The 24,280-nt window shown below is 38.1% G+C and overlaps 4 protein-coding genes across 4 annotated transcripts in view; all 4 read left to right on the top strand.

The window, feature by feature from the left end:
- The first annotated feature begins 306 nt into the window (after positions 1 to 306).
- Positions 307 to 1,026, top strand: LOC108148202 (pheromone-binding protein-related protein 6). The gene is made up of 3 exons (XM_017275109.2): positions 307 to 382; positions 452 to 527; positions 585 to 1,026. Exons 1-3 carry the CDS (start codon positions 308 to 310, stop codon positions 860 to 862), a joined length of 429 nt encoding a protein of 142 aa, XP_017130598.1. The 5' UTR covers position 307; the 3' UTR covers positions 863 to 1,026.
- A 1,417-nt stretch (positions 1,027 to 2,443) lies between these two features.
- On the top strand, positions 2,444 to 6,247 carry LOC108148201 (general odorant-binding protein 83a). The gene is made up of 5 exons (XM_017275108.2): positions 2,444 to 2,553; positions 4,621 to 4,858; positions 4,954 to 5,029; positions 5,791 to 6,047; positions 6,100 to 6,247. The coding sequence occupies exons 2-5, from the start codon at positions 4,745 to 4,747 to the stop codon at positions 6,115 to 6,117; spliced, it is 465 nt and encodes a 154-aa protein (XP_017130597.1). The 5' UTR covers positions 2,444 to 2,553; positions 4,621 to 4,744; the 3' UTR covers positions 6,118 to 6,247.
- Positions 6,248 to 19,324: 13,077 nt separating this feature from the next.
- Positions 19,325 to 21,269, top strand: LOC108148246. Its single transcript, XM_017275163.1, has 3 exons — positions 19,325 to 19,610; positions 21,047 to 21,097; positions 21,160 to 21,269. The coding sequence occupies exons 1-2, from the start codon at positions 19,455 to 19,457 to the stop codon at positions 21,068 to 21,070; spliced, it is 180 nt and encodes a 59-aa protein (XP_017130652.1). The 5' UTR covers positions 19,325 to 19,454; the 3' UTR covers positions 21,071 to 21,097; positions 21,160 to 21,269.
- Positions 21,270 to 22,049: 780 nt separating this feature from the next.
- The window catches only part of LOC108148286, a 111,388-nt gene continuing 109,157 nt past the window's right edge, over positions 22,050 to 24,280 (top strand). The window contains exon 1 of the mRNA XM_017275251.2: positions 22,050 to 22,769. The gene's annotated coding sequence lies outside the window, so the exon portion shown is untranslated. The remainder of the gene's footprint in view (positions 22,770 to 24,280) is intronic.

Here is a 24,280-nt window from a genome sequence, read left to right as displayed (position 1 = left end):
TGTTGGGAATGACACTCCAAAAATTGCAGGTCCCGGGCACATACAATCATTGCTTAATTTGTGTGTTTCCAGTTTTTAGTTCTCCATTTGGCAGTTGGCTATCAATTGCCGCTCTGTATGGGTTGTCATTTATTCATTTGCTTTGCGTGCTGCCAAAATGGATTCGCAATTTGATTGCAAATGGCAGCCTGCAATTAGTGTGCGTTTTCTAATGACAGTCATCACAGCGTTGAATATTGAAATGGAGCCCCTAGCAATCTAATAAAAGCGCAATTCCAGACCTCCGGCAATTCATTGTAGTTTCAAAATGATCAAATACCTGGCTCTGCTGGTATTTCTGTTCGGCTGTGCAGCTGCCCAGGAACCAAGGCGCGATGCCGAGGTATGTTCTGTTGATGAAATGAGTTTGCAATTACGGATTACTATATCTATATATTATATATTTAACTAGTGGCCTCCGCCAGCGATTCTCAAGGTGGCAAAACACTTCCACGACATTTGTGCACCCAAAACTGGCGTCACTGATGGTAAGCTCAAGCACACGAGTGTATGAAATATTTTCATAATTTAATAAATACCCACAGAGGCCATCAAGGAGTTCAGCGATGGCCAGATCCACGAGGACGAGGCCCTCAAATGCTATATGAACTGTCTCTTCCACGAGTTCGAGGTGGTGGACGATAATGGTGATGTGCACATGGAGAAGCTCTTCAATGCAATTCCGGGAGAAAAGCTGAGGAACATATTGATGGAGGCCTCAAAGGGATGCACTCATCCCGAGGGCGACACTCTGTGCCACAAGGCATGGTGGTTTCATCAATGCTGGAAGAAGGCTGATCCCGTTCACTACTTCTTGGTCTAAAGTTGACATCATGTAGGATATTTTAGGGCATATTATCAGGTTTATACAATGGTTTTACAGGGAATGAAGCGCGAGAGAGTTTAAAAAATAAATGGTTCCGGGGTGATTAAACAATGTATAGAACATATTATTTATTTAATGCAACAGTAAAGCATTTTTAACTATTTTCATCTCTTTTAATATTTAATTATTCTCTAATGACTTGATTTATGAAACAATTATCTTTATTTAATTAAAAAAAGTTTAAGACTGTTCCCATTTTATAAAAATTTCAAAAATAAAAATTTTTCTAGAAATCTAAGTTTTTCTTAAAAGCAGAAGTATTTGATTTAGTAAAGGGCTAAAATTTCCTGTATTATTATATCTATTATTATTGTATTTTCATTTAAGGCATCGATTAAAGTGCGGACGCGAAAAGTAAAGTAAAAATTAATATGTTCCAAATGGGGTGCACAAATTCAATGCCTAATTTTCAAAATGATGCAAATTGCAACAGAAGTAAATTCGTGGAATAAATTGGCAGTGTTCGTTTTCCAACCAGCACTTCAGTTGAGCCGATTCAACTTAATTTACCTGTTGGTTGTTTAGATAAGGCAGCATCTGCTGCATCCAGTCGAATAAGTTCAAGTGGATTTCCACTCAGGAAGAGCCCTCCGATATTGAGCTACTTACGAAATCTGTCCGTCTAGCCTCGATGGACAACAAAAGCTCCAACTGGCTATTGTAGGGATTGCTTTACCTTGATTACTTTTGCAGCCTGGAACTTTCCGTTTTGCATTTCTTTCGCTTCGTCTGCCTCGGAAGTTGATTTAGCCTGCAATGGTTTGACCCATAAAACATTTACACACTCAGAAAAGCTTTTTAATGTAACAATTTAAGACCGACGAAATGATTTTTAATTTAAACACAAATTTAAATCTGTATACTTTCTAGTTAGAAAATTGTATTACATTGTTTATTCGTTTTCTGTTTTGTGTTTGTTTGATCTGTATAAAATTGAGGATATTTTTTTTTTAATAATCCAAGTGGTGTTCACTTCTAAAAATATATTTCAAAAAAAAAAATAATAATGATAATAACAATAATAATGAATTAAAAAATAAAGAAACCAACTCTCATGCAATATGGTTTTACCAATTGAATAACGATTTTTTTTTTGGTTTCTAATTTTTAAAAATGTAACCTTAACATACAAATACATACAAATTATTAACAAACAACAAATGTTCCGTCAATATATCGTATTTGTTAAATATGCTCTTTTCACAACATTTAAAGTAAAACAAAATTTTTAAAAGTTTGGACATCCTCCAAAGGTCTTTATAATGTGATTTATATTCTATGGCGAGTTTGGACTTTCAGTGCGACTTCCATTAGAGTGTACTCTGGAATTCTCCGCCTGATGATTAGAGGCACGCCAGTGGGCGTGACCCTCAAGTTGGGCCCTGCACTTATATGGGCGATGCCATTATAGAGACTTTCGGCCCGGCATGAAGCGTCAATTGGCCTGGTTACTGAGTGCGGCTGTCAGTTGTGGTCTTGTGAACTTGGTCAAAATCAATATAAAAGCCAAACGCTGCAAACGGCAATAAAGCAAATTCAATTGTGACTGCGGTTGTCAAACAATTCTTGCGTGGCCTGTGTGTGCAGTATCGAATTTTTGCCATAACTACTCCTGCTAAAAGCGAACGGTAGGGTGAAAGACCAGCTGCCAGGAACAGCAAAAGGAAAAGAACCTGGCGGAGAAAGGTGGCCAGGACGAAGGCGAATGAGAGGTCGAAGGTTGCCCAAGCATAGGCAAACGACGCGCTGCAACACGAAAATTGAAATGGCAATTAAAAAACCATCCATCGTTCCTGCCGCAGACAACTGCGATACGTATACGTACAAAATTCCATTCATACTACAAAAATGTGCTGTTGCTGTAATTTCATTCGTCCTCCATTTTTGTGCGGGTGTGCGAGTGTGTGTACGGGTGTGCTGGTGTACGAGTGTGCGAGTGTGCGAGTTGAGGGGCGAATGTCGTTTTGTGGCTTTGTTTCGGTTGTTGCGTTGACATTTGATGAAACAAAAGTGACAGTTGCGCCCAAGTTGAAGTCTTTGTTTTGTGTATTTCGGTTTTACAATTTCAAAAGAAACGAACGAATGGAAAATTTTATATTTTGATACCCTTACATCCGTTGCCAAAATGTGAGGATCGGTTTTGTCTTCGAGATCTAATTCTTAAAAAGCTTCAGAGACAATTAGTTTTGGTTGCTCGTAGTATTTTGCAGTTTAGTGGATATACGTAGGAAATTAATTTACTAATTTAATTTTGTAACTGTTTTTTTTTTTAGCCTTTACAATTATAAGTACATGAGTATACTTGAAACCTGTAAGTTGGCCAACTCAAGGTCAGTAAACGTTAAATATGTTTTTGTTGCTTTTTTAACTTTAAATATTCTCGTGTGGGTATTAAAAAATGGTGCACTAATAGAGTTTTTTTTTGTTCAGTAAAAAGCTTTAGTTTTTCATATTTGAAAAGGAATGGAATTAACAAAATACGAAAATATCACTTTAAAAATATGTATTCAACATTTTTTTTTTCTACAACGTTTCTTTTTCTTTTTATAGTTCTGATACTGTGTTTTTACTGCCGACTGACCGTAAAAAATAACAAACAAAATTGCAACAAAGTATGTAATTTTATGTGATTTTAATTCGAAACATCATTTTTATGATCTGAAAAATATTGTTTTTTACCTTAAAATAAAAGTGAAGTGAAAAACTTCCATTGGCATACATCGTACAGCACAAGGAACCCTCGAATCCTTGAACCCTTGAATCCTTAGCTGGGCAATATATCACAGTCGACCTGAGCGAAGGATTCTATTGGAAGGTTGGGCGGAGAGTCGGGTGCTTGAAGTGGGCGGGGGGCGTGCCACGTGGGCATGTGTTTGTCAGACGGAACACGACAATTGTAGACTTGTGACGACTTCGCTGACGTCTCGGGCACAGTTCCGCTTCCGTTTTGACGGTCGCTTTTTGTTCGGCCATCAGCGGTTGGAATTAATTTAGCGTGCGCTGAGCTGGCAAGAAACAAATGCTTTTTTTGGGTTTCTCATGGCATCTAAAAATATAAATAATAAAAAATACAAGAACAAAAGTTGCGAAAATGAAGGAGAAGCGCTAGAGCTTGGAAAAACACAGCCTTACACTCCAAATTCGTTTGGTAAAAAGACAGGAAGTTATAATTTTAGTTTGAGATCAGATGTTTCTCAAATGAACACATTAGTTTTTTTCTTTTTATTTAAATACAAAAATGAATATATAAATTTTGTTTTTTTTTTTTCGAAAGCCCTTTTTTTTTATTTGCAATTGTGGATTTACTCAGTTCAATGCATGACTTACTTATCTTACAGAATAAATAACTTCCGGCTTATACACATTTATTGGCAAATAAAGCGTGCTTATAGTTCTAAATGAAAGGGTAGTATTAAAAAAAAGAATGTAACTTTATTGTTTACTCGTAATGGCGATTTTCCCCTCAGTGTACCCACACAGTGGCACACCCATTGTCATTGTCCAGCTGTCACGCGTGGCACATCGTCGTCAACAGCATCTGCATCCTCATCCTCATCCTCATCCTTACTCGGATTCTCATTCTTGTCCTTCCGACGCTTGCCCTCGTCCTGTGCCGTGTTCTCTGCTATGCATCGCCGCTTTTGTTTCACGTTTCACGATTCTGGTTTCTCGTTTCCTTTTTTTTTTTTTTGCAGGGCTTGTTTTTGTTTTATTCAGAATTCGCAAACAAGGCCGAGGCTGGAAACAATTTTTGCTGTTTCACGGACGAAAGGGACCAGTACCGAACCGTACGGGACGGACGGAAAGAGCCACATTAAAATGGCTTTGAATGGCTTTGGTCGGCGTGTCAGTGCGTCTGTCCTCTTAATCGCCTTGTCGGTGCTCAGCGGACCGCTGATCCTGCCGCCGGCAGCGGCGCAGCGTGACGAGAACGTGGGTTAATGAAGTGCCCGGCCGCGCTGTTGCGCCACCGCGCCTCCGCGCCCCCACGCTGCCACGCCCACTTAAGCAACACTTTTTAATTGCAGTATCCGCCGCCGGGCATCCTGAAAATGGCCAAGCCCTTCCACGACGCGTGTGTGGAGAAGACGGGCGTCTCCGAGGGTGAGTTGGCCCACGGTCCTGAGCCGAAAGTGAGCCCATAATTGCAGCCATCGAGAGCGAGCACTTGTGGCACCCTCAGCCATGTGCTAAATTAACATCCATCCAACCCGAAATCATTTCCACCGTTGACCATTAAGACAACTTTAAATAAGCCTCAAAATATAAGCGGCGATTCAAGCAAACTAAGCCAATACTGAAGTTATAAATATATCATTGCTTATTTAGGTGTCTTTAGTAGTAGTTTCAGTGATTTTATTTACATTTAATGGCTTAAGAATCACCCAATGGCTTATAGTAGTCCTGACACTAGGTATTTCAAAAGTTATCTCAGCCCAAAACCCAAAAACTTCAAACTAAATATAAAATTACTCATGGACTTAATAATGGGACAAAGATTCAATTTTTAATCTTATTCGGTCCTTTCTGAATGCAAAACATCTATTAAAATCATAAAAATATTTCCAAACTTTTTAGTTGGCCCTTTTGAATTGAGAATTGCTAGAAACCGAAAAATATGTTAAGCTTCGGTTAACATGAACGACACATTCCGACCACTTTTACATTAAAGTCTAAATTGTGTTAGTATATTACTATATTTTTTGCCAAGCTTTTTTGCCAAAAAAGTGTGTTTTTTTCTACAAACTGTTATAGATTTCGGAATAAAAATGGCTTTTATTATGCAGAATCGTATTATTAAAAGCTTAGTACAATGTAATAATTGTGCCATATTAGGATGATCTTAATTCGTATTTATTCTGCAGCTGCCATTAAGGAGTTCAGTGATGGGGAGATTCACGAGGATGAGAAACTGAAGTGCTACATGAACTGCTTTTTCCACGAGATCGAAGTGGTGGACGACAACGGGGATGTGCATCTGGAGAAGCTCTTCGCCACGGTTCCGCTTTCGATGCGCGACAAACTAATGAACATGTCCAAGGACTGCGTTCATCCCGAGGGCGATACGCTGTGCCACAAGGCGTGGTGGTTCCATCAGTGCTGGAAGAAGGCTGATCCCAAGGTGGGTATAGCCCAGACGACCAAGCCCAGATAACCTGATATCCTCTTTGCAGCACTACTTCTTGCCTTGAACACCTGGCCGAACCTGTGCTCCGATTCACAGTCACCCGTTGCCGACCCCGCGCTATTTATATTGTAGTTTAGTTCTCCGAGTTTTTCAATAGCTGTCGAGTAATAAACGTAGGCGAGTTGTGCATGCAAGCTAAGCTTTCATTTACTTGCCAACTGGCCAAAGGGGAACGCTCAATGCGCTGAAAAGTGTGCTACAAAAAACGGGGCCACACAAAGGCCACAACACACACATACACACACACACCGTGTTCGCTTTTGACATAATTTATACGCATTGTGAAGGAGTGTATGTGCAGTGTACGCTTGTGTGCCTGCGACCGTGTGTAAATAAAATTATGCGTAAAACTTCGTCGAGCTTGTTGACGCCGACAAGCGTGTTACATTGAGGCATTTACATGCGCGCTGCTGTTTTGCGCTTTTTACTTTCAATTTTCTGTCAAAAGCGGCCAAGCCCAGGGCAAAAAACATTTTAAATAAATGTTTAAACTGGTCAGGGGCTTTGAGAGTCATTAGTTTGGCACTGGAAGTGGTAAAAAATTCACCGGCTTAAATATCTTATTGGGCATCAATCACTTTGCATCAGCAAGTCAAATGTTGTTTGAGCTCCGGCAAAAACTCTCATAAAAATAAATAATTACAATGATAATTGACACGCTTCTTGAAAAACGCTTTAATTGACTGTTCGTATTAACACAATGAATAAATTTATAACAGAAACCGATTATGGCATAAATGTCAGTGAGGCAATAAAAGATATTCAAATTATTCCTGTGGCATTTTATTAACCATCCATTTATTACAATTCAATTTTTAGTGCATCACTTGGATAAACTTAAAATAAACTAATTTAAACTAAGCCTTAAATCGATTATAATTAGTTGTTCATTGGTCAAGGTATATATTCACTAAAATCTCAAAATCCGATTTAAGTCTAATCAGCTTCTAGTGTATTACTCTAAATCTAATCTCCTTGTGATGCACAATACAAAATGTGATTTTAATAAATCGGATTAGTACCATAGTTAGTTTCAATTGAAATATAAGGAAAAATGAAATTTAATTTTTATGTTTATAGACTGTAAAACCGTTTTTGTTATATGTAACAGTTTTCTTTGTGGTCTCACATTCAACCGTTTAATAAAAATCTAAAATGATGTAATTCTGGTGTTTTTCTGTGGCTTTAAGTTTCGTTTTTCTTTCCGCTGGCATCATGTTTCCAGAGCCATTAATTCTAATTTTTTTTTCAATTTAACATATATTTCATTGCTGTCGGTCAAATGTTCGCCGGCACCTTTGAATCGACCGAGTTGGGTTTCCGAGCGGGTTTAAGGGTGGCTCTTTGGTTTTTTATTGTTTCGACGACTTGTTGCGCAAGCTTTTCATTTCAGAGTCAATGATTTATGTTTTCACTTGCGCCCTCGCCCCCCAGCTAATGCTCTTTTTATTATTTATGCGTATTGGTTTTCATTTTTCTCTGCCGCTTGAGTGAAAAGTTTGCCTTAAAAAAATGCGCTTTACTGCGCCAATGGTTTTTCCCATCAGCCCTCGTCTCTGTAATTGTCGGAAGGAGCTTAGGAAAAGCGGAATCTTTTGTGCCCGGCCAGCTCATTATTGTCAGCTGGCGATTCTCAGTTGGCGTTGTCACCATTACATTTCACTTAATACTAATTTCTTTCCCTGTTGACTCACTGACCAAAAATAACTTTTCTATTAGTTACTTACAAAAGGTGTAGCTTTGGCCAAAAAATATTTTAAACAACGCAAAAAATTTAAGCTTAACAGAGTCTACGATTTTTTAATTTTTTTTAAATAAAAAAAGGTTTTGATATTAAAGTTTACAGATTTATGGTTATACGGTGTTCAAATAGTTTTAATTTTTATTTAATTTTATTATTTTTGGAATCTGTCAAACAATCTACCTGCTTTTGTGCGATAGCATTAAATTTCCATTTTTATCGAAGCTTTAGCTTTATATTTTTTAATGAGCAAAGTACGAAATTTGTCATATAGATTTTTAGTTCAAAGAAAGTTTTTTGCGCTAAAACTTACTTTTGTTTTGTAATTCTTTGTCAATACTTTTAAAATTTCATACGTTCACTAGCTTTTTCCCCTTGTTTAAAATTTTGTATCATTAAATATAGAATTAAAATAAGTTGAGAAATTCGGAATAATTCGTTTTATTTTAGTCACTGTGTAGGATTCTTCCGTTTTGGGCCCAGATGTGTGGGCCGAACTAATTTGGTAAATTGAAAATTTTTTGACAGCCTTCAATGAAGTGTGGAAGACGACACTTTACGTTGTGCGGTTCATTGGAGCCGGGATGGGATTCTGGACCCGGACCCGGACGCAGACCCTCGATGGATTTCCACACGAGCAGCTTGAGCCATTTAGGCAGCCAATTAGCTGCCCAAATGTTGGTTAATTTCCTGAGCGCCTGTTTTTGTTCCTAATGATACAATCATCTAATTGATTCGCCCCCAAGCGTTTTCACTTCCATTGCACAATTCACCGCGAATTTGCAGGCTGACCTGTTTGGGTAAGCAGTCCATGCATTTGTAATTCGAAACTGACACAGTTGGCAGTGGATTGCGATTGGATTGGCACCAGGGAAGCACCAGGGAAGCGGTAAGAGGAAAGAGTCTGGGCCTGGGCCACGTGGTGCTGACCGGGCGTACAATTAATGGAAGTTTAACTGTTCAATTGAAGCTGATTTTTTTTTTTTTGCCTTCCTCCGCCATTCCGGGGGGGGCTCTTTTTATATTTTTTGAAATGAGTACAAGCGGCCGTGTGCCCTGCCATTAGGGCACTTTGTTCATTTTTCATTTCGTTGGATTTTCCGCGCGTTGGCAAAGTTTTTTTTCTTCGCTAAATGCTGCCGCCGCCGCTTCTCGCTTCCCGCTGCCTTTGCACTTATTTTACGCTCTATTGTTCGTTTTGTTGGCCACGTCCCGAGCAGAGAGCCCCCACTTTCTCGGCCTGACCGGTCGACCCATTCATATTTTTCCTGTGATTTTTTCGCTCCTTTGCTCACAACTTATTCCTGTCGTTTACCGGGCGAAAGTAATTCAAACGGAATTTAATTTTCGCATGCTTGTGCTCGCTTTTGCGAAAAATGTAGGTTAGTCGCAATAGCCGTATAATTAGCATATAACTCGACAATTGGCCACCGTTTTGTCTTGTCTTCGGTGGTCGTTCGGTGTTCGCAAGTGGCCGCCAGGTCTGGCAATGGGATTTGCATAAATTGACATTGAATGCAAATTTCTGTCACCACGCCACTGCAGCAGCGATCAAAATTGTTTTCGATGTAACGCAAAAAGTGGGGAAACTAACGCGAAAATCGCCAGCCAAGCTAAGCGTTAACAAACAAAACTCGATAACGAAATAAGAGCGAAAATTCTCCCTCGATTTGTATAAAAAATCGAATTAGTGTGCCACCCAGAAATGCAGATATAGGCGCACTGACACAAATATTTCAAAAAATGTACAAAAATGTACAAAATAATAACTTATTATATAAATTTATGTTATCATATGTTATTTATTATGTCTCTTAAAAATATTTAATAAAGCAAATGATATTGAATTTTGTAATAATAACATTATAACTATATTGTTTACCACTAAAGGTTAAAATAACAGAATTGAAGATTGTAATTAACTTAAATTGCAATGGATTTTGTTTATGGTGTTTTCTTTTTGGGAACATTTTTTTCTCAGTGCCCCTCTTGGACAGCGACAGCACGAGCAGAAAAGTAACTGAATTGAGGCATCGCCAAAAATCTATGGACGGGGGATCGGCTTGGTACGGGCACAAGGCCGGGAGCAATCAGCCCTTACTTGGCCAAAATCCCGATTCTTTCCGCTCTTTTTGCATCCGGAGAGGTTGTGTAGCTGCAGCTATTGCGCCGATTTTTATTATCCTTTTTTGCATATCTTTTATTTTTGGCTGTTATCGGATTTGCATGCCCGGTTAGATGTGAAGCGAGAAGCCGAAAAATTGTTTAAAATCGAGCAGAGTCTTGTTTTATGGCGGCGGGCCACAACAAATTTAGGGCGTGCTGCAGTACTACAGTTGATCTGGTGACAATGGAAAAGATAGCCAAATTTTAAACTCCATTTTGTTATCACACATACTAATTGGGGCTCAACATATACATATTTTAGGGCATACTTATATCAATTAGCTTAAACTTTAACATAATTACTCATGTACTTAAAGTTTGGATTCAAAAGATTTTTTAACAACTTACAGTTGCTGTTTAAAAAACACATTTGAAGTATTTGTAATGGAAAAATCATACCTTTTTTTCGGCAAGACTTCTTTGCTAGTTATAAAATGTCCTACTAGTAAAAATATGTATTTAAAAAATTTTTATAGTTTTATAATTATAGGGTATAAAAACATCAGCACATCGCAGAGATCTGGCTTTCTTGTTATCACTTTTTCCTGGAAGTTATACGGTTCATTTGCCGCGCATTTTTCACTCGGCACAAGTAAATGTTAATAGCATCAACATCGAGCGACAAAACATTCGCAGGCCGGGGAGTGCGGGGTACTGAAAGCAATTACGCTCACTTGCATCGTGTTGCCATTGCCAAATGGACTTATGCTGCATTTAATAATTGCGCATACGCAACGTTGCCCCTTAAAGCGAGCCAGCCTGCAACTTGAAGTGGAAGACATTTTATTGCCCGACACACATATCGCACAGAATGGGAATACAAAACAGGGCCCGTACTGCTAAGATTTCAAAACATGTATTCACCCGCAGGAACAAATATACTTCAGCTTATCCTTTGTCTTTTGTTGCAGCATTGTTGCACTGGAGCAATGGGCTCGCCATTGTGTCCCCCCGTCAGCCTGTGGCGATCCATCTGACAGCACCACAAACGGCGGCCCCAGTCAAATTAACCTCCATAGTTTAATGTCTGTGTGTCCGACTTGTTACCGGCTGACATGGTAGTGTCTCAGCTCAACCCAATCCGAATGCAACGTATATATATATCCAAGCGGCACGTTGATTATGTGTCTCCCGGGGGGCCTACACTTACGGCTGCGATGGATTCGTGAGTGGGTCGTGAGTCTTTAATTTGTTGTGTATATAAAGTATGGAAAACATTTATAATTTATTTATTTAATTGTAAATTGTTCTTTACATTGTCGTTTAGTCAAAGTGCCTTGTTGGAGTTGATTTCCTCCTGCTTTCAATATATAGAAATTAAACGGTTGAATATAAATTCCACAGCATTGTTAAAATCTATGTGTGCTAGATACATTATAATTTTATTTATTTATTTATACTAAATTAACCTAAGCACACCATCCCTGAAAGTCTCCTTCTTTAGAACTTGTTGCAATTGTATGCAAATTGTGTTGAGACTTCGTCCTGCTCTCATGTTCTATGTAAATAAGCCGACGGCCAAATGGAAAACAAGACGCAATCGTTAACCTGGCCAGAGACCATTAGGCCTGCCTTAGATTGGCTAAAAGCGACTGAGTCGGAATTGAAGTTGGGAGTTATAGGAAAGGCTGCGACGTCACATTACCAAAATGTTAATGAATCAAAGGCTATGAAAAGTTTGCGGAAAACTAGAAAGGTGGCTCAGGAAATGGGACGGTGTGGAAAATGGGGGCGGTGTGTTTGGGGAGGTCCGAAAGTGATGTGGGCGTGTTGATAACGAGCGAAGGCGCCAAAGTCATGCATAATTAATCATTTGTTAATTATAGACTTTGAACAGGTACAGGTACTCAACGGACTCACCTGTCGTCATCGCCGGGCAACACACCGCACCACACTACACCACACACTCGTACGCACACACATTTGACACCTGCGAAAGTAATTGCCTTTGTCCACTTTGAAGTTGTTTAGTTTTTGCTCTGGGCTCATTACAACAAGGGCGTGGCAAACGCCCTCAGACGTAGCCCCTCCCGCCCACGAACAGGCATTTATATAAATGAACTCGTCGCCGTCGCAGCTCTCCGCTGGAGAAACACAAACAGGGTACGGACATCGTGTGTATACACTGGAAAAATGTATTTTTTTTATAAAATATTACCAATATTATTTTAGTAAACACAAATTTTTGACTTGTATTGGTTCCATTCAAGCTTTTTCTGCAAAATAAATATATACGATTAATTTAGTGAATCTTTTTTAAAAAAATTATTGGTAACACAAAAAATTTGTTTTGCATATATTTGTTTGTGTTGTCCTTTAAAATACATCAAAGGAGTAAAAATATGTCAAGTGGGCCACCTAAAAGTAAAAAGTCAGATTTTTATGGTATTTTTTTGCGGGTTTACAAAAATAAAATACATTTGGGCCGGTTTTGAGAACTTCGAAGATTGACGAAAGTTACAGAGATTTAAAAAGTCAAAATTTAAAAAGATTTCCTTAAAAAAATGGTTAAAGCAGTTAAGAACTGTAATCTGAGAATTTTAAGAAAAGAGGTGAGATGTGATTTAAAATTGTTGTGCAAATAGCAGAGCGATCGTGCTATCAGAACTTATATATTTGAAGATGTACATTAGATATCACTGTATCCTTAAGATCATAGGAATGACAATCAGCCAAGAAAAGAAATTAATTTTTGCGTCTAATGGGATTCCGCCTTAAATGTAGATAATTGAAAAAAATATACTAAACAATTTTAAGGTCATAAAAGAGGCAAATGTAAAATAAATAAATTATTTATATGTGTTAAATATTTATAAGCTAGTCAGTTCAATTGATGTTTATTTAGGTAAGCATCTGTATTACTTTTGTGTTAGTACATTCGTAATTTCATTATTGTTTAGAAGAGATGGGAAATACATTTTCCTGGTTTTAATACAATATTTTTTCCAAGTGTCTGTGTGTTTTGGCCATAGTTCACGTGCATGCGTCTCGAAGCCCCTCCACGCTGCTGGATCCTTGGATCCTTGGGCCAGGACATGGTGGGCAGCTGGTGTGCGAGTGTATGCTGACTGTACCATGTTTGCTGCGGAACAGGAAATGAGCACCTGCTGCTTATTTATATTTTCCGCTCACTTGAATGTAAAATTACATAATATTTTGTTTTCATTTTTTCAGCTCCTGATGCTGATGCTGCTGCTGCTTGCCACTTGTGCTAGTCTGAAAATTGCTGTGTGAAAATACTTCTAGTGGAACATTTGAAGACAGCTGCCCGCAGAGGAGGAGAGCGGATTCGCGTTGGTCTTTTAAAGAAGTTGAACCATCCGAGGGGGATGGGATGGGTCTTGGCCATCTTAATTGCGAGTGTTGTTCATGAATGTAGTGTACTTGCTGTTGCTACATGAAAATATTAAATCATTTTAGATGTAAAAGTGTTGAATGGAATTTGACCAGGCCACAAAAACGGCAAAAAAGTGAAGGGCCAATCATAGAGTAGGCTGAATAGCAGCAAATTGAACAGATATTTTGTCGGGGCAGACATGAGTTGGCGCTGGGCAACAGCAGTCGAAATATTAGTTAACCATTTGTTCAAAATGTTTGCATACCACGGACATGGAAAGGTTCTCCCAGCCACCGACCGACCGCTGCGGAAAAAGTTCACTATTTGTTGGCTGTTTCGGTTGCAATGTGGTAACCACAATGTACGTGAAGTGGCGATGGGACAGCGAGCTGGCCAAATGGCCAAATGCTCATATGCGAGTTGTTTATGTTGTCGTTCTGGGTTTTGGGTTTTTTGGGGTTTTTTTTTTTTTTGGGTTGTTTTGTTGGCCGGCCGCGCACTCGTTGTGGCCCTGGCCCGCATAAATTGTTGCCGCTTTTGAGTTTAAGCCAACAGTTTGTTTGCTGGTCATCCGACACTCCGCTCCCCACCGCCGCCAGTTAATTGCCGTGGCCGCTGCAACACGATTGCACTTATTGGTCAGCGGCATAATCAAATGCGCAACTTTTTGGCACAAAAGTTTAATTAGAAAGCGCTCGCATGTGCGGCGCGTAATGTGATCGGGTGAACTGCGTTTAAGGCAAAACTAATTCCAACTCATAATTAAGCCACTTGCAAGTTGGCTCGTAATCAGGCTTTTTCTTCAACACTGGCTCATTAAAAACAGCAGCAGCAGCAGCAGCTGGCAAAGGCAAACAATCCGCTCTCACCTTACACAGTTGCTGGGTGTTTTATATAATTCCTTGGACCGACACCGTCTCAAATGCATGGCAATGCAGCCCAAGTCGGAGGCGCTAACTCAATTTGCCTGCGCGAATAATTGCAGGGGGCCAAACTTTTGTTGGCTTAATTGAGGGCATCATTATTCGCCGAGTGGAAGCGAGTGGAAGTCAGGGCTCTGGGAGGACCATCCCCAATTATAAGTCAAATTAAAGTTGACCCTTGCCAAAAGGCATCTTCCCAGGGATCAGCATTAGCATCAGCATCAGCATCAGCGCAGAGCGTTTTGAGCTTAACGTTTCATTTAATATTTAGCCAAAATTACTCGTTCGCATAAATCAATGCCAAACAACAGGCCGGGGGCTCCCATATGAATACTCAAGTGTCTCGCCGAGCAACAAATGGGACAAATTTCCATTTCAAGCCAATGCCGCATAAATGGCACATAATTTACGATATGAACAACGGAGAGGAGCAACACAAGCAGCTAACCAAACATGCAGCTAACTATCCAAGGGCTGGTAACAATATTAGTTGGCATGAGTGGCAACAGCCACAAAAGCAGCAGCAAACACTCAAAAAAAAAGAAGATCATTTTAAACCAAGGAACTGGCAGGGTAAACGCTGGCTGGGAAATAAGCGTAATATTATTTTTAGCAAGTGGTGATATCACGTTTTAAAAATAAAAACTGACTGATACAAAATGAGAAACACGACGACACTTTCCGAACTATGCATCTTCTTTATGGTTCATTAATGAAATTCCTTATATCAATAGAGAATAGCTTTTGGTCTAAGCAACTGGTATGGTAAAAAGTGTAATATAATTTTTAACGTTTTAAAAATTATAATTGACTGATTAAAAATGATAATAGGCATGTCCGAATTAAGTTCTTCCGAAATACTTTTTTGTTTAAGCAAGCTTCTACATCTTCATTAAAGAAATGCCATATAGTAATAATTTTGAGTCAATAGCCTTTAATATAAGAAATTGTGTGGAAATAAGTGTACTGTTATTCTAAAGAGTATTATATTCAGGAGTAAAAAGGACTATAGAAACGTAGTAACTAAATATGTTGTTTTAAGAAAACAGCACTTTCGGAAATACTTTATTATTTAATAACCGTAGTATAGTAAACTTCTTTCATCGTCTGAAACTGTATCCAGATTCTATATCTTCAACAATAGTTAAAAGAAAATAGTCTAATCTTAAGCTTAAAACATAAATTTATATCAAATATGTAGACCCATGAATCTTTATAAATACTCAGACTCTTAAACAATTATTGATCTTGATTAATAAATAAAATGTTTTTGTGGAAAAATGATCAATTACTTTGGGTTGTACAATTCAGTAGTTAAGAATATGGTCTACAGCACTATTTTTCCTGGGTGTATTGTCACCATCGGAATCAGAGAGTAAAGTTTACGTTTGTGTTGGTCGGTGGTCGTTGTTGGGAATACCCGCACCCGAAGCTGGCCGGCGTCAATGTGTGAAGTAATTAATTACAAAGCAACTGATGTGTATCTGTGTGTAAGTGTCCGTTTGCGAGGGTGTGCGTGTGTGTCCTGGGTTTTGGATTATGATGCATGATCATATATGTTGCTGCACGCACACTCGATACCCAAAACCTACTCGCCCACGCTGGAACAGATAGGTAATGCTATGCTGCACTGGTCCACATGTTCAAGTACCCCACTAGCCGGGATTTCCAGCAGCCAAAAACTAAATTGATTTACCCCTGAGGTGAGAAATCAGATTGAATGAACAGGTCCAAATGTAGTTTGGTTTTCGTACAAAGCAACCAATGCTTTTACTTTCGGATGAGCTAAGTTGTCGGACAGGTGGGAGTTAATTTAAAATTTTTTGGATATTAATTTTATTTGTTTTGCATTAATATCTACTGTAGGGAATAAAATTCCTTATAAGAACCCACCGAAGTGCTCGCTGAATGAATAAAATTGTTGATTATGATTTTTTTTGAATTATTTCAAAATACTCTTAAGAAATTAGTTTATATTTAAAAAACTTAACAGACATTTCTTTGACCATTACCCAATTTTGGGTTGAAACGTACCTGCCAGTCCCCATTAATAAATTAAATTAAATTAAAATAAACTTGTTGGGCTGCTATTTTAATTAAATGTGTTTAGATTAATAATTGAACAACATTTGTGGAAGTAAACTTAATTATGCAAATAGACATATCATTGGGCATTGATACCAATTAATTGAAAATGTTTACAATTGCGGTAATTAATAAAATTGGATTTAAAAGTGAATATATTAATAATGTTGTCGAGCTAAATTTGGCTGGTTCTCTTGCAAACATGATTGATTTTTAAATGTTAAAGTTGTTTATTTGTTACAACTGGTTGCCTAAAACTAAAAGTAAATTTTAAATTTGAGTGAGAGGTAGTTATATTTTAAGTTTTTAAATCTGCAACAAGCATATCTAAAGCTCCATGCTTAATTATAAAAAAATTGGGGCTCACAGTGTCTGGGTTCAAAAAAAGGATATTTTCCAACCCATAATTAAGATGTAAAGCGGAAAACTTAGTTTGTATATGCCTCATTACAATCATAGTTTATGAATGTTTGGTGTGTCGTTTCTCTTTTCCCCATATCCTCGCCCATAAAATTCATATATAATTACGATTCCCATATAAAATCCAGACGCACAATGATTCCGCTTCCTTACAGCTAATCCCAGGAGCCGAGTCAAGGGTATTCCACATTAGCACGGCAACTTTAGGCGTTGTCTGCCATCGGGGCCTAATTGTGCCCATTGCCCAAGCCCTTGCGCTTCTCTCTATGAGCACTTCGATTTAAAATTGCGGCGCGGGAGCTTCAAGGATATTTATGAATCCCAAACACGTGACGGAGAATAAAAAAAATGCCAGCGGATTGGGCGGATGGGGTGCATTTAAATTAATCACAGTAAAAGCGAATTGCCCAAAACAATGTAATATCCCGTGCAAGGACCTTTGGGGAACGAAAATCTGTAAACCGTGACGAGACCAAAACCAGAGCCTGCCATTGTATGCGTGGGTGTGTAACTGAGTGTGTGTGTGTGTGTGCGTATGGGGATACTCCGTCTGTGTGCGTGCGGTTGCTCAAATTAAAACAAAGTGTCGTGCGTTTGATGAAAATGTAACGCATTTTGTTCAGCCAGCCAGCGACGCACATAAATGCTAATTGGCTTATATGTATGCGTGTGTTTTTGTCTGTGTGGGTGGCTTGGTTGGTTGGGTGTGTGTGGTGGGTATTTTGGTATTTTGGGGAAACGTTTTTCTACCAGCCAGGTGTTCAAACTTAAACTTTTTATAGTTCGGTTAATTGTCAAAGCCGCGTCAAGAGGAAACCAAAAGTAAAAGGGTGCGCCAAACATTTGATGACTCAATTATTCGATGGTTTTTGTGGTTATTCGGTGGGAATACAGGGGATGGCAAGAGGTTTAGTGGTACACCGCGGAAAACCCTCTCCCCAAATTATAGTATAAGGATTATTCTTCAAGAGAAAAAACATTTCAACAACTTGGGTTATACTAGTTACTACAAAAATATATATAAATATATATATATAAATATGTAAAAAAGTTATTCCAAGTTTTTCCGTTTAAAAAATCATAAGCCGATTCTGGGTTATTAACTTAGGTAACAAATTAGTTAAATATAAAATGTATTTAAAAACCAACAATTATTTTGAAACACAGAATATTTATATATTTAAAAAATTTGGATTAAACTCCCCGAAATTCAGAATCTGTAATAAGAAGGAAAAAAAAGCCAAACTAAATTGATAAATTTTATTTATTAGGAGTTAAGCTTGGAGCTAAAATTGTCAACTACTTTTTACAGTGTAAGCTGCCTTCTTTTTGTAGATGAAGTCGGATCCGTTAGGCAGCTGTCGCACTGATTAGCATGACCTCTACGTGATTTCACCACTCGAAATCTGGGACGGATGGAAAAAAGAAGAAAACGTAAAGCGCCGAGGGTAATTGAAAACAAGTGAAATAAAGTGATTGGCCATAACATTTGCGCGTACGCGTGCATTTTCCATTCGACAAGCTTGGCTTTTCCACTTCCTTTAGCATTTCTTGACTCGCCTGCGCCTTTGTGTGCCCACAATTCTATGCTATTTTTATGTTTATCTGCTTCACTCCATTACGACTTTATGCTCTTTAGCAGACAATCAACATTGTTGCCGCGCCACCCCAAAATCGCCCAACTTGCGCCCCAGGGGGTTGCTATAAGGGTACCGTTTACTGGGCGGACAATGCCCGTGCGAAAAATGCAAATTGCGAGTGGCGGAATGAAGTGAATGAATGGGGCGCCGAATGATGGAATGAATGAGTGAGTGATTGTTGCTCTGAGCCAGACATTTAGAGGAATTTGCGCTGCGCTGCGCTGCGCCGCCTTGATAAATAGCAAACGCTTGGCCTAGCGTCAACTTGGATTCCCTCATATGCCATAATTTATGCAAATTAATTTATAAAAAATATACACTTGGATGTATGTACATTGTACAGCTACATCTACAGCTACAGCCATCTATGGACACGGACATATTTCATGCAAGTGCGACAATTTTCCCGGCAAGTACATAAATATATAGTGCGCCTTAAAGTAGACTCATTTATATGGCTTTATGCTTTATGCGTAATTTCAGGCGATGACATTTATGATGAATGCCACCGACATACAGCTGCATTCAAAGTAATAGACATTAAGCATTGTTCTTAAGCATCAACACAATATAAACCAGTTCAGCTGAATGTGTTTAAGAATATTTACAAGGGTACTAATGGTTATTTAATTGGATTATCACAATTTATAAAATAGTAAAATTAGTATAGACGTGTGTTTAATTAATCAATTTTATATTGCTTTGAGGTAATTAATATTACTTATTTTATTCGTGAGAATATTTATCATTTATCCGCTACTATTATTATGACCACTGCTATAAATATACTTATGAACCTTCACTTAAGTTGCCGTGACGACTGACGAATGACTGGACTGCCCTGTGGCCTGTGACTAAAAGTCAGACTCAAAGTCAGACAGTAAAGTCGTCGTGTGAATTTGATTCGACTTTCTTAGCATCTAGTAGACGACCACATTAAATTCATGTAGAGTAAAAAACAATTTTTTTGGACCTTGAAAAAATTGTTTCGACAAAAGTCTCTAAAAGTATCTGCACAACTACGTGAAAATGCCCGAAAAGCCAGCAGCAAAGTCACCTCCGAAGACCCTGACCAACATCAAGGGTACCAGGACCGCCACTTCCTCATCCAATCCCACTTCCAACAGGAAGAGACCCACAGGAACTGGAGTGATTCGTCCCCCGTTGCCAAATACACATGATAGGGTAAGGCGTTTTATCTGGTAAACAAACAAATGATAAAGTAATGAGAATAATTAATCACTTAATCGTAATGTTTGTATTTGCTATTCCACCGAAACTAACATAGTATTAATTATCTCGTTCCTAACATAAGTCTAACGCATTGAATACAAAATATTATTTTAATTTGTTTAATCTCTACAACAAAAAAGATGGTACGAAAATGTAAATATGTGAAAATATTCCAGCAGGGTGTAAGCTTTTATTTGGAAAAAATCAATTTATAATAATAATCTTAAAATATTCATTAGTTTTTTTTTCATTCAAAAATTCATAGAATGATAAACATGGATTCCTTAAAATCTGTTTCATCATTTTTCACTTATTTTTATGTAAAAAATATATTTAGTTTAAAAAAATATCATATCAATTATTTGAAATCCTTCTAGAAATCTTTTTATACCCTTGCAGAGGGTATTATAATTTCAGTCAGAAGTTTGCAACGCAGTGAAGGAGACATCTCCGACCCTATAAAGTATATATATTCTTGATCAGCATCACTAGGCGAGTCGATCTAGCCATGTCCGTCTGTCCGTCTGTCCGTCCGTCTGTCCGTCTGTCCGTCTGTCCGTCTGTCCGTCCGTTTATATGCAAACTAGTCTCTCAGTTTTAAAGCTATCTGCATGAAACTTTCCCAAAAGTTGTCTTTCTATTGCAGGTAGTATATAAGTCGGAACGAGCCGGATCGGACGACTATAGCATATAGCTCCCATAGGAACAATCGGAGAAATAAATGAAAAAAAATTATAACTTTTCTGTTTTTTAATTTTTTGTTTAGTTCTTCCACATATATCAATGGTTATATATTTCAGAATTATGGTTTAAATTTCATCAAAATCGGACGACTATAGCATATAGCCCCCATAGGAACAATCGGAAAAATAATTGAAAAAAAATTATAACTTTGCTGTTTTTTAATTTTTTGTTTTGTTCTTCGACATAAAGCAATGGTTAAATATTTCAGAATTATGGTAAAAATTTCATCAAAATCGGACGACTATAGCAGATAGCTCCCATAGGAACAATCGGAAAAATAAATGAAAAAAAATTATAACTTTTCTGTTTTTTAATTTTTTGTTTAGTTCTTCGACATTTAGTAATGGTTAAATATTTTCGATTTACGGTTTAAATTTCATCAAAATCGGACGACTATATCATATAGCTCCCATACAAATAATAAAAATATATAAAAGAACAATCAAATAATTAAGCTGCAAATAGTCATAGCTTCAATGTTTTTAAACATATACGCAAGTAAATCATAATTTTAATGTTTTCAAAAATATTTAATTCTTGCGATAGCTGCAAGGGTATATGAACTTCGGCTTGCCGAAGTTTGCTTTCTTTCTTGTTTTCTTTACTTTACTTTCTTGGTATTTCACAAGTTTTTAATCTTACAGATTTGGAAGATCATGAAGATGTAATATCTGGAACAAAATCTCTAAAATTGGGTAATGATTGCAACACTAATATTTTATAGCTTTAAAAAATAAACGTTTTAATTTGTTTAAAGGTGCCCAAACCGGATCTCCATTTTTAAGGCAAGATAATTTTGTATTATAAAATGAAATCTTAACATTCGACAAGGCTGAATAAAGCGAAAAAGTCCCTGAAAGGAAAAAACTCTTATAATGCCTTGAATTGCTGACTGGAAGTCGATGAAAGCGCAGGCGCTGGTTTGCAAAGAGAAAAATGGGAACTTTCAAATGGCGGGTAGTTTTCTCTTGCATTGCGATTCTTTATCTCAACCCGAAGCTGAGTTAGAGGTAGAAAATATTTAAGTCAATAAGAGTCTTAACTGGTATTATTTTAACTATAAGAAGCTTATCAAAAACGTCAAGAAAATTTACTGCTGCTCATTTTCGATGCTCATTCGAATGTTTATGTAACAAAGTAATTGCTAACAATCAAAAGTATATCGTTATATTTTTAGGTAAGCAGCTGCAATTTTAATAGCAAAGTGCTATACAAATAGGACTTTCTAAAAAGGTTTAGTATATGCTCTTTTCATAAGGTTATTTCAATACATTATTTTGATGATGTAAAACACCGTAAAAAATTTTCAACACGTATTTAAAATTAAAAGAAAAACATAAATTATAAACCTACAAAATTGAAGCATCGTAACTGCAAAAGAGCTTGGGATAGGCCCACTTCTGCTATTACTTAAATGCAATTTAAACCAAAACAAACTCAAACTGCCGAAAACTCTCTTTCAGCAGAGCTCGTGCCATTTTTACTTTCATTCGGGGCTTGAGTGGAAACGAGGCAGGTCCTTCGACTGCGAAGGACTTCGCGACGAGCGCAAAAGTCCCCGAGATGGAATCGACCGAGCCAAAGGACATTTTGGTGCTCGGCTGCGTTTTTGCCAACGCCGTGGCTCAGTTTCGTATTCGTGTCGGAACGTGGCGCTACGGTCTTCTGCTCAAGGATACGCGAAAATCCGCTGAAGGAGCAAAACGCGGCGCGTGGTACCCACAAAACAACAACAACAACAACAAAAAAAAGCAGCACAACTGATTCGCTCGAGTGTACTTGTGTGAAACTGAGTGTGTGTGTGTGTGTTTGTGCGGGAGTATCTGTGTGAGTGGATCGTTTAATTTTATTAGCGGGCCGCGCTGCGTCATGAAAATTGCAGGCAAAACACAGAAATACAATAAATGAAAAATTAAATATTAATTAAATTTTGCATACGAATCGAGCGGCAAAAGCAGCGATTCCGCTGATTGAAATGTTAAATAGATATTAAAAATTGATGGTGTATTTCGGCCGCCCAGTCAGTTCTTTTGCCGGATAAGTCAGACTGAGCCGTACATACAAATATATATATATATATATAAATATATATATATATAAAGAAGTATACTGGCATCTTGGCCATCGGGTGTGCGTGTATATGACTTTATTAAAATTGTAAATCCCCCAACTCGCGCGTGTTCTTACACATTGTTTGTGGACTTTGCCACCGCTCCAGATTTCCTTCCCATTTGCTGTTGCACTTATCGCGATTACCGCACGGAGCGCTCTACCTTCCACCTTACACCTACAAGCACAACCACAACTACGACAACAACTGCGAAGGCAAATGCAAATGCAAATGGCACGGCACGTCCTCCAAAAAAAGTGCGTATGGAACTGCAAGTTAATTAAGTATTTGGCCCTGCATATGACAAATCCCGGCTTAAGCGAACGGGAAGCGAATTTAATTAATAAAACACGGACACGACCATCTTGGCGTGCTTTAATGTTTATCGCCTTGTAGTCGATTAAAATGGCTGTTGCGGGCGTAAATTTATTCATGGAATCTTTCTGCGTGCTGCACTTAATTGCATTTAACTGGCAATTAATTGCCTTAAGCTGGTAAAATCGGTAATCCACAAGCAATGGGGATTGCATTATTCTTCTTCTGAAATGCATTTTTAAAATGCTGTTAGGAATAATTTTTCCATATATGTATAGAAATAAGGATTATCAGGATATTTGCAAGACTAGTTAGACAATGCAAAATTCTCTCTGCTGGATAATGTTAGATGGAGCTTGAAGACGAGTACAAATTTTAATTTGTGAGGGAAAAGTGGGGCAAGCCGAAATGTATGGACAGATTTCATTTTAATAAAATTTGCTTGAACAAAGGGAAATTTCTTGCAGTTGAATCAAAAAAAAAAAAGAAGAACAAGAAAAATGATAAAGGAATGGCCAGATTTCTACCAGCATTTGACCAAAATTTATGGCCTGACTCCGAAACAGAGTGGTTCAAGCCAGTTAGACCAGGCATAAAAGCTGCTTACAACAAGCCAAAGAGTACGCCAAAAATCCGGGCCCTAATTCAACCACACAGATAGGCCCGAAGACAGAAAGCCCGGCCGACAGACAATCAGCAAGTGGGCTTATTTGCCAGAGCTGGGCGTGGTGAGCATTTGGCCGGAACGCCAGACAGTCGGAATCTGCACTTACCTATCTGATCTGCGGCAGCAGCACGTTTTATAATATTTATGCATGTCCTGCCGACAGGAGATGTGCACTCATAGCCGGGGATGAGTTCAGGGGTTAACGATGGGGACGGAGGAGGTGGGGGGTTTAAAAAATCAACCCAACAGGCAAGGCAGCGTGGACTTGAAGTGTGTGTAGAGGCACTCCGACATTTGCCAAAAGTAACACTCCAGACTGAAGTGGGCCAGGACCTTCGAAGCGATGCATATCCGAGTGGTAGGCGCATCCGAGAATTACATTTAAAATTATTTTACTTGGCAAGGGCTGGGGCAAACACAAATACAGCCAAAACAGAAGCCAGGCAACAGATGCCGCAACAACAAAATTAACGAAATAAAAACAAGGCAAGAAAAACAAAACAAGTGCAGCCAGAGAAACACGCACAAAACGGTTGACTGAGTTGATATGGGATGGAATTAACCCACTAAAGACACACCGTCAAGTGTAAAATGATATGTTTGCATTTCTGAAACAGTAATCTGTTTATTTTATATTCTGTTTTACAATTTCTTGAAAAAACGTCTGCAATGACTTTATGTCTGGTGATTTAAAAATAATATACACGTCTTTATGACTGATCTCAATATATAGTTAACAGAAATAATAATCACTATAAAAGAATACTAGGAAACATAACATTAAAA

Source organism: Drosophila elegans, unplaced genomic scaffold (genome assembly GCF_018152505.1).
Source record: "Drosophila elegans isolate 14027-0461.03 unplaced genomic scaffold, ASM1815250v1 contig_476, whole genome shotgun sequence".
Taxonomy (NCBI): Eukaryota; Metazoa; Arthropoda; class Insecta; order Diptera; family Drosophilidae; genus Drosophila; species Drosophila elegans.
This window is presented reverse-complemented; position numbering and strand designations above follow the sequence as displayed.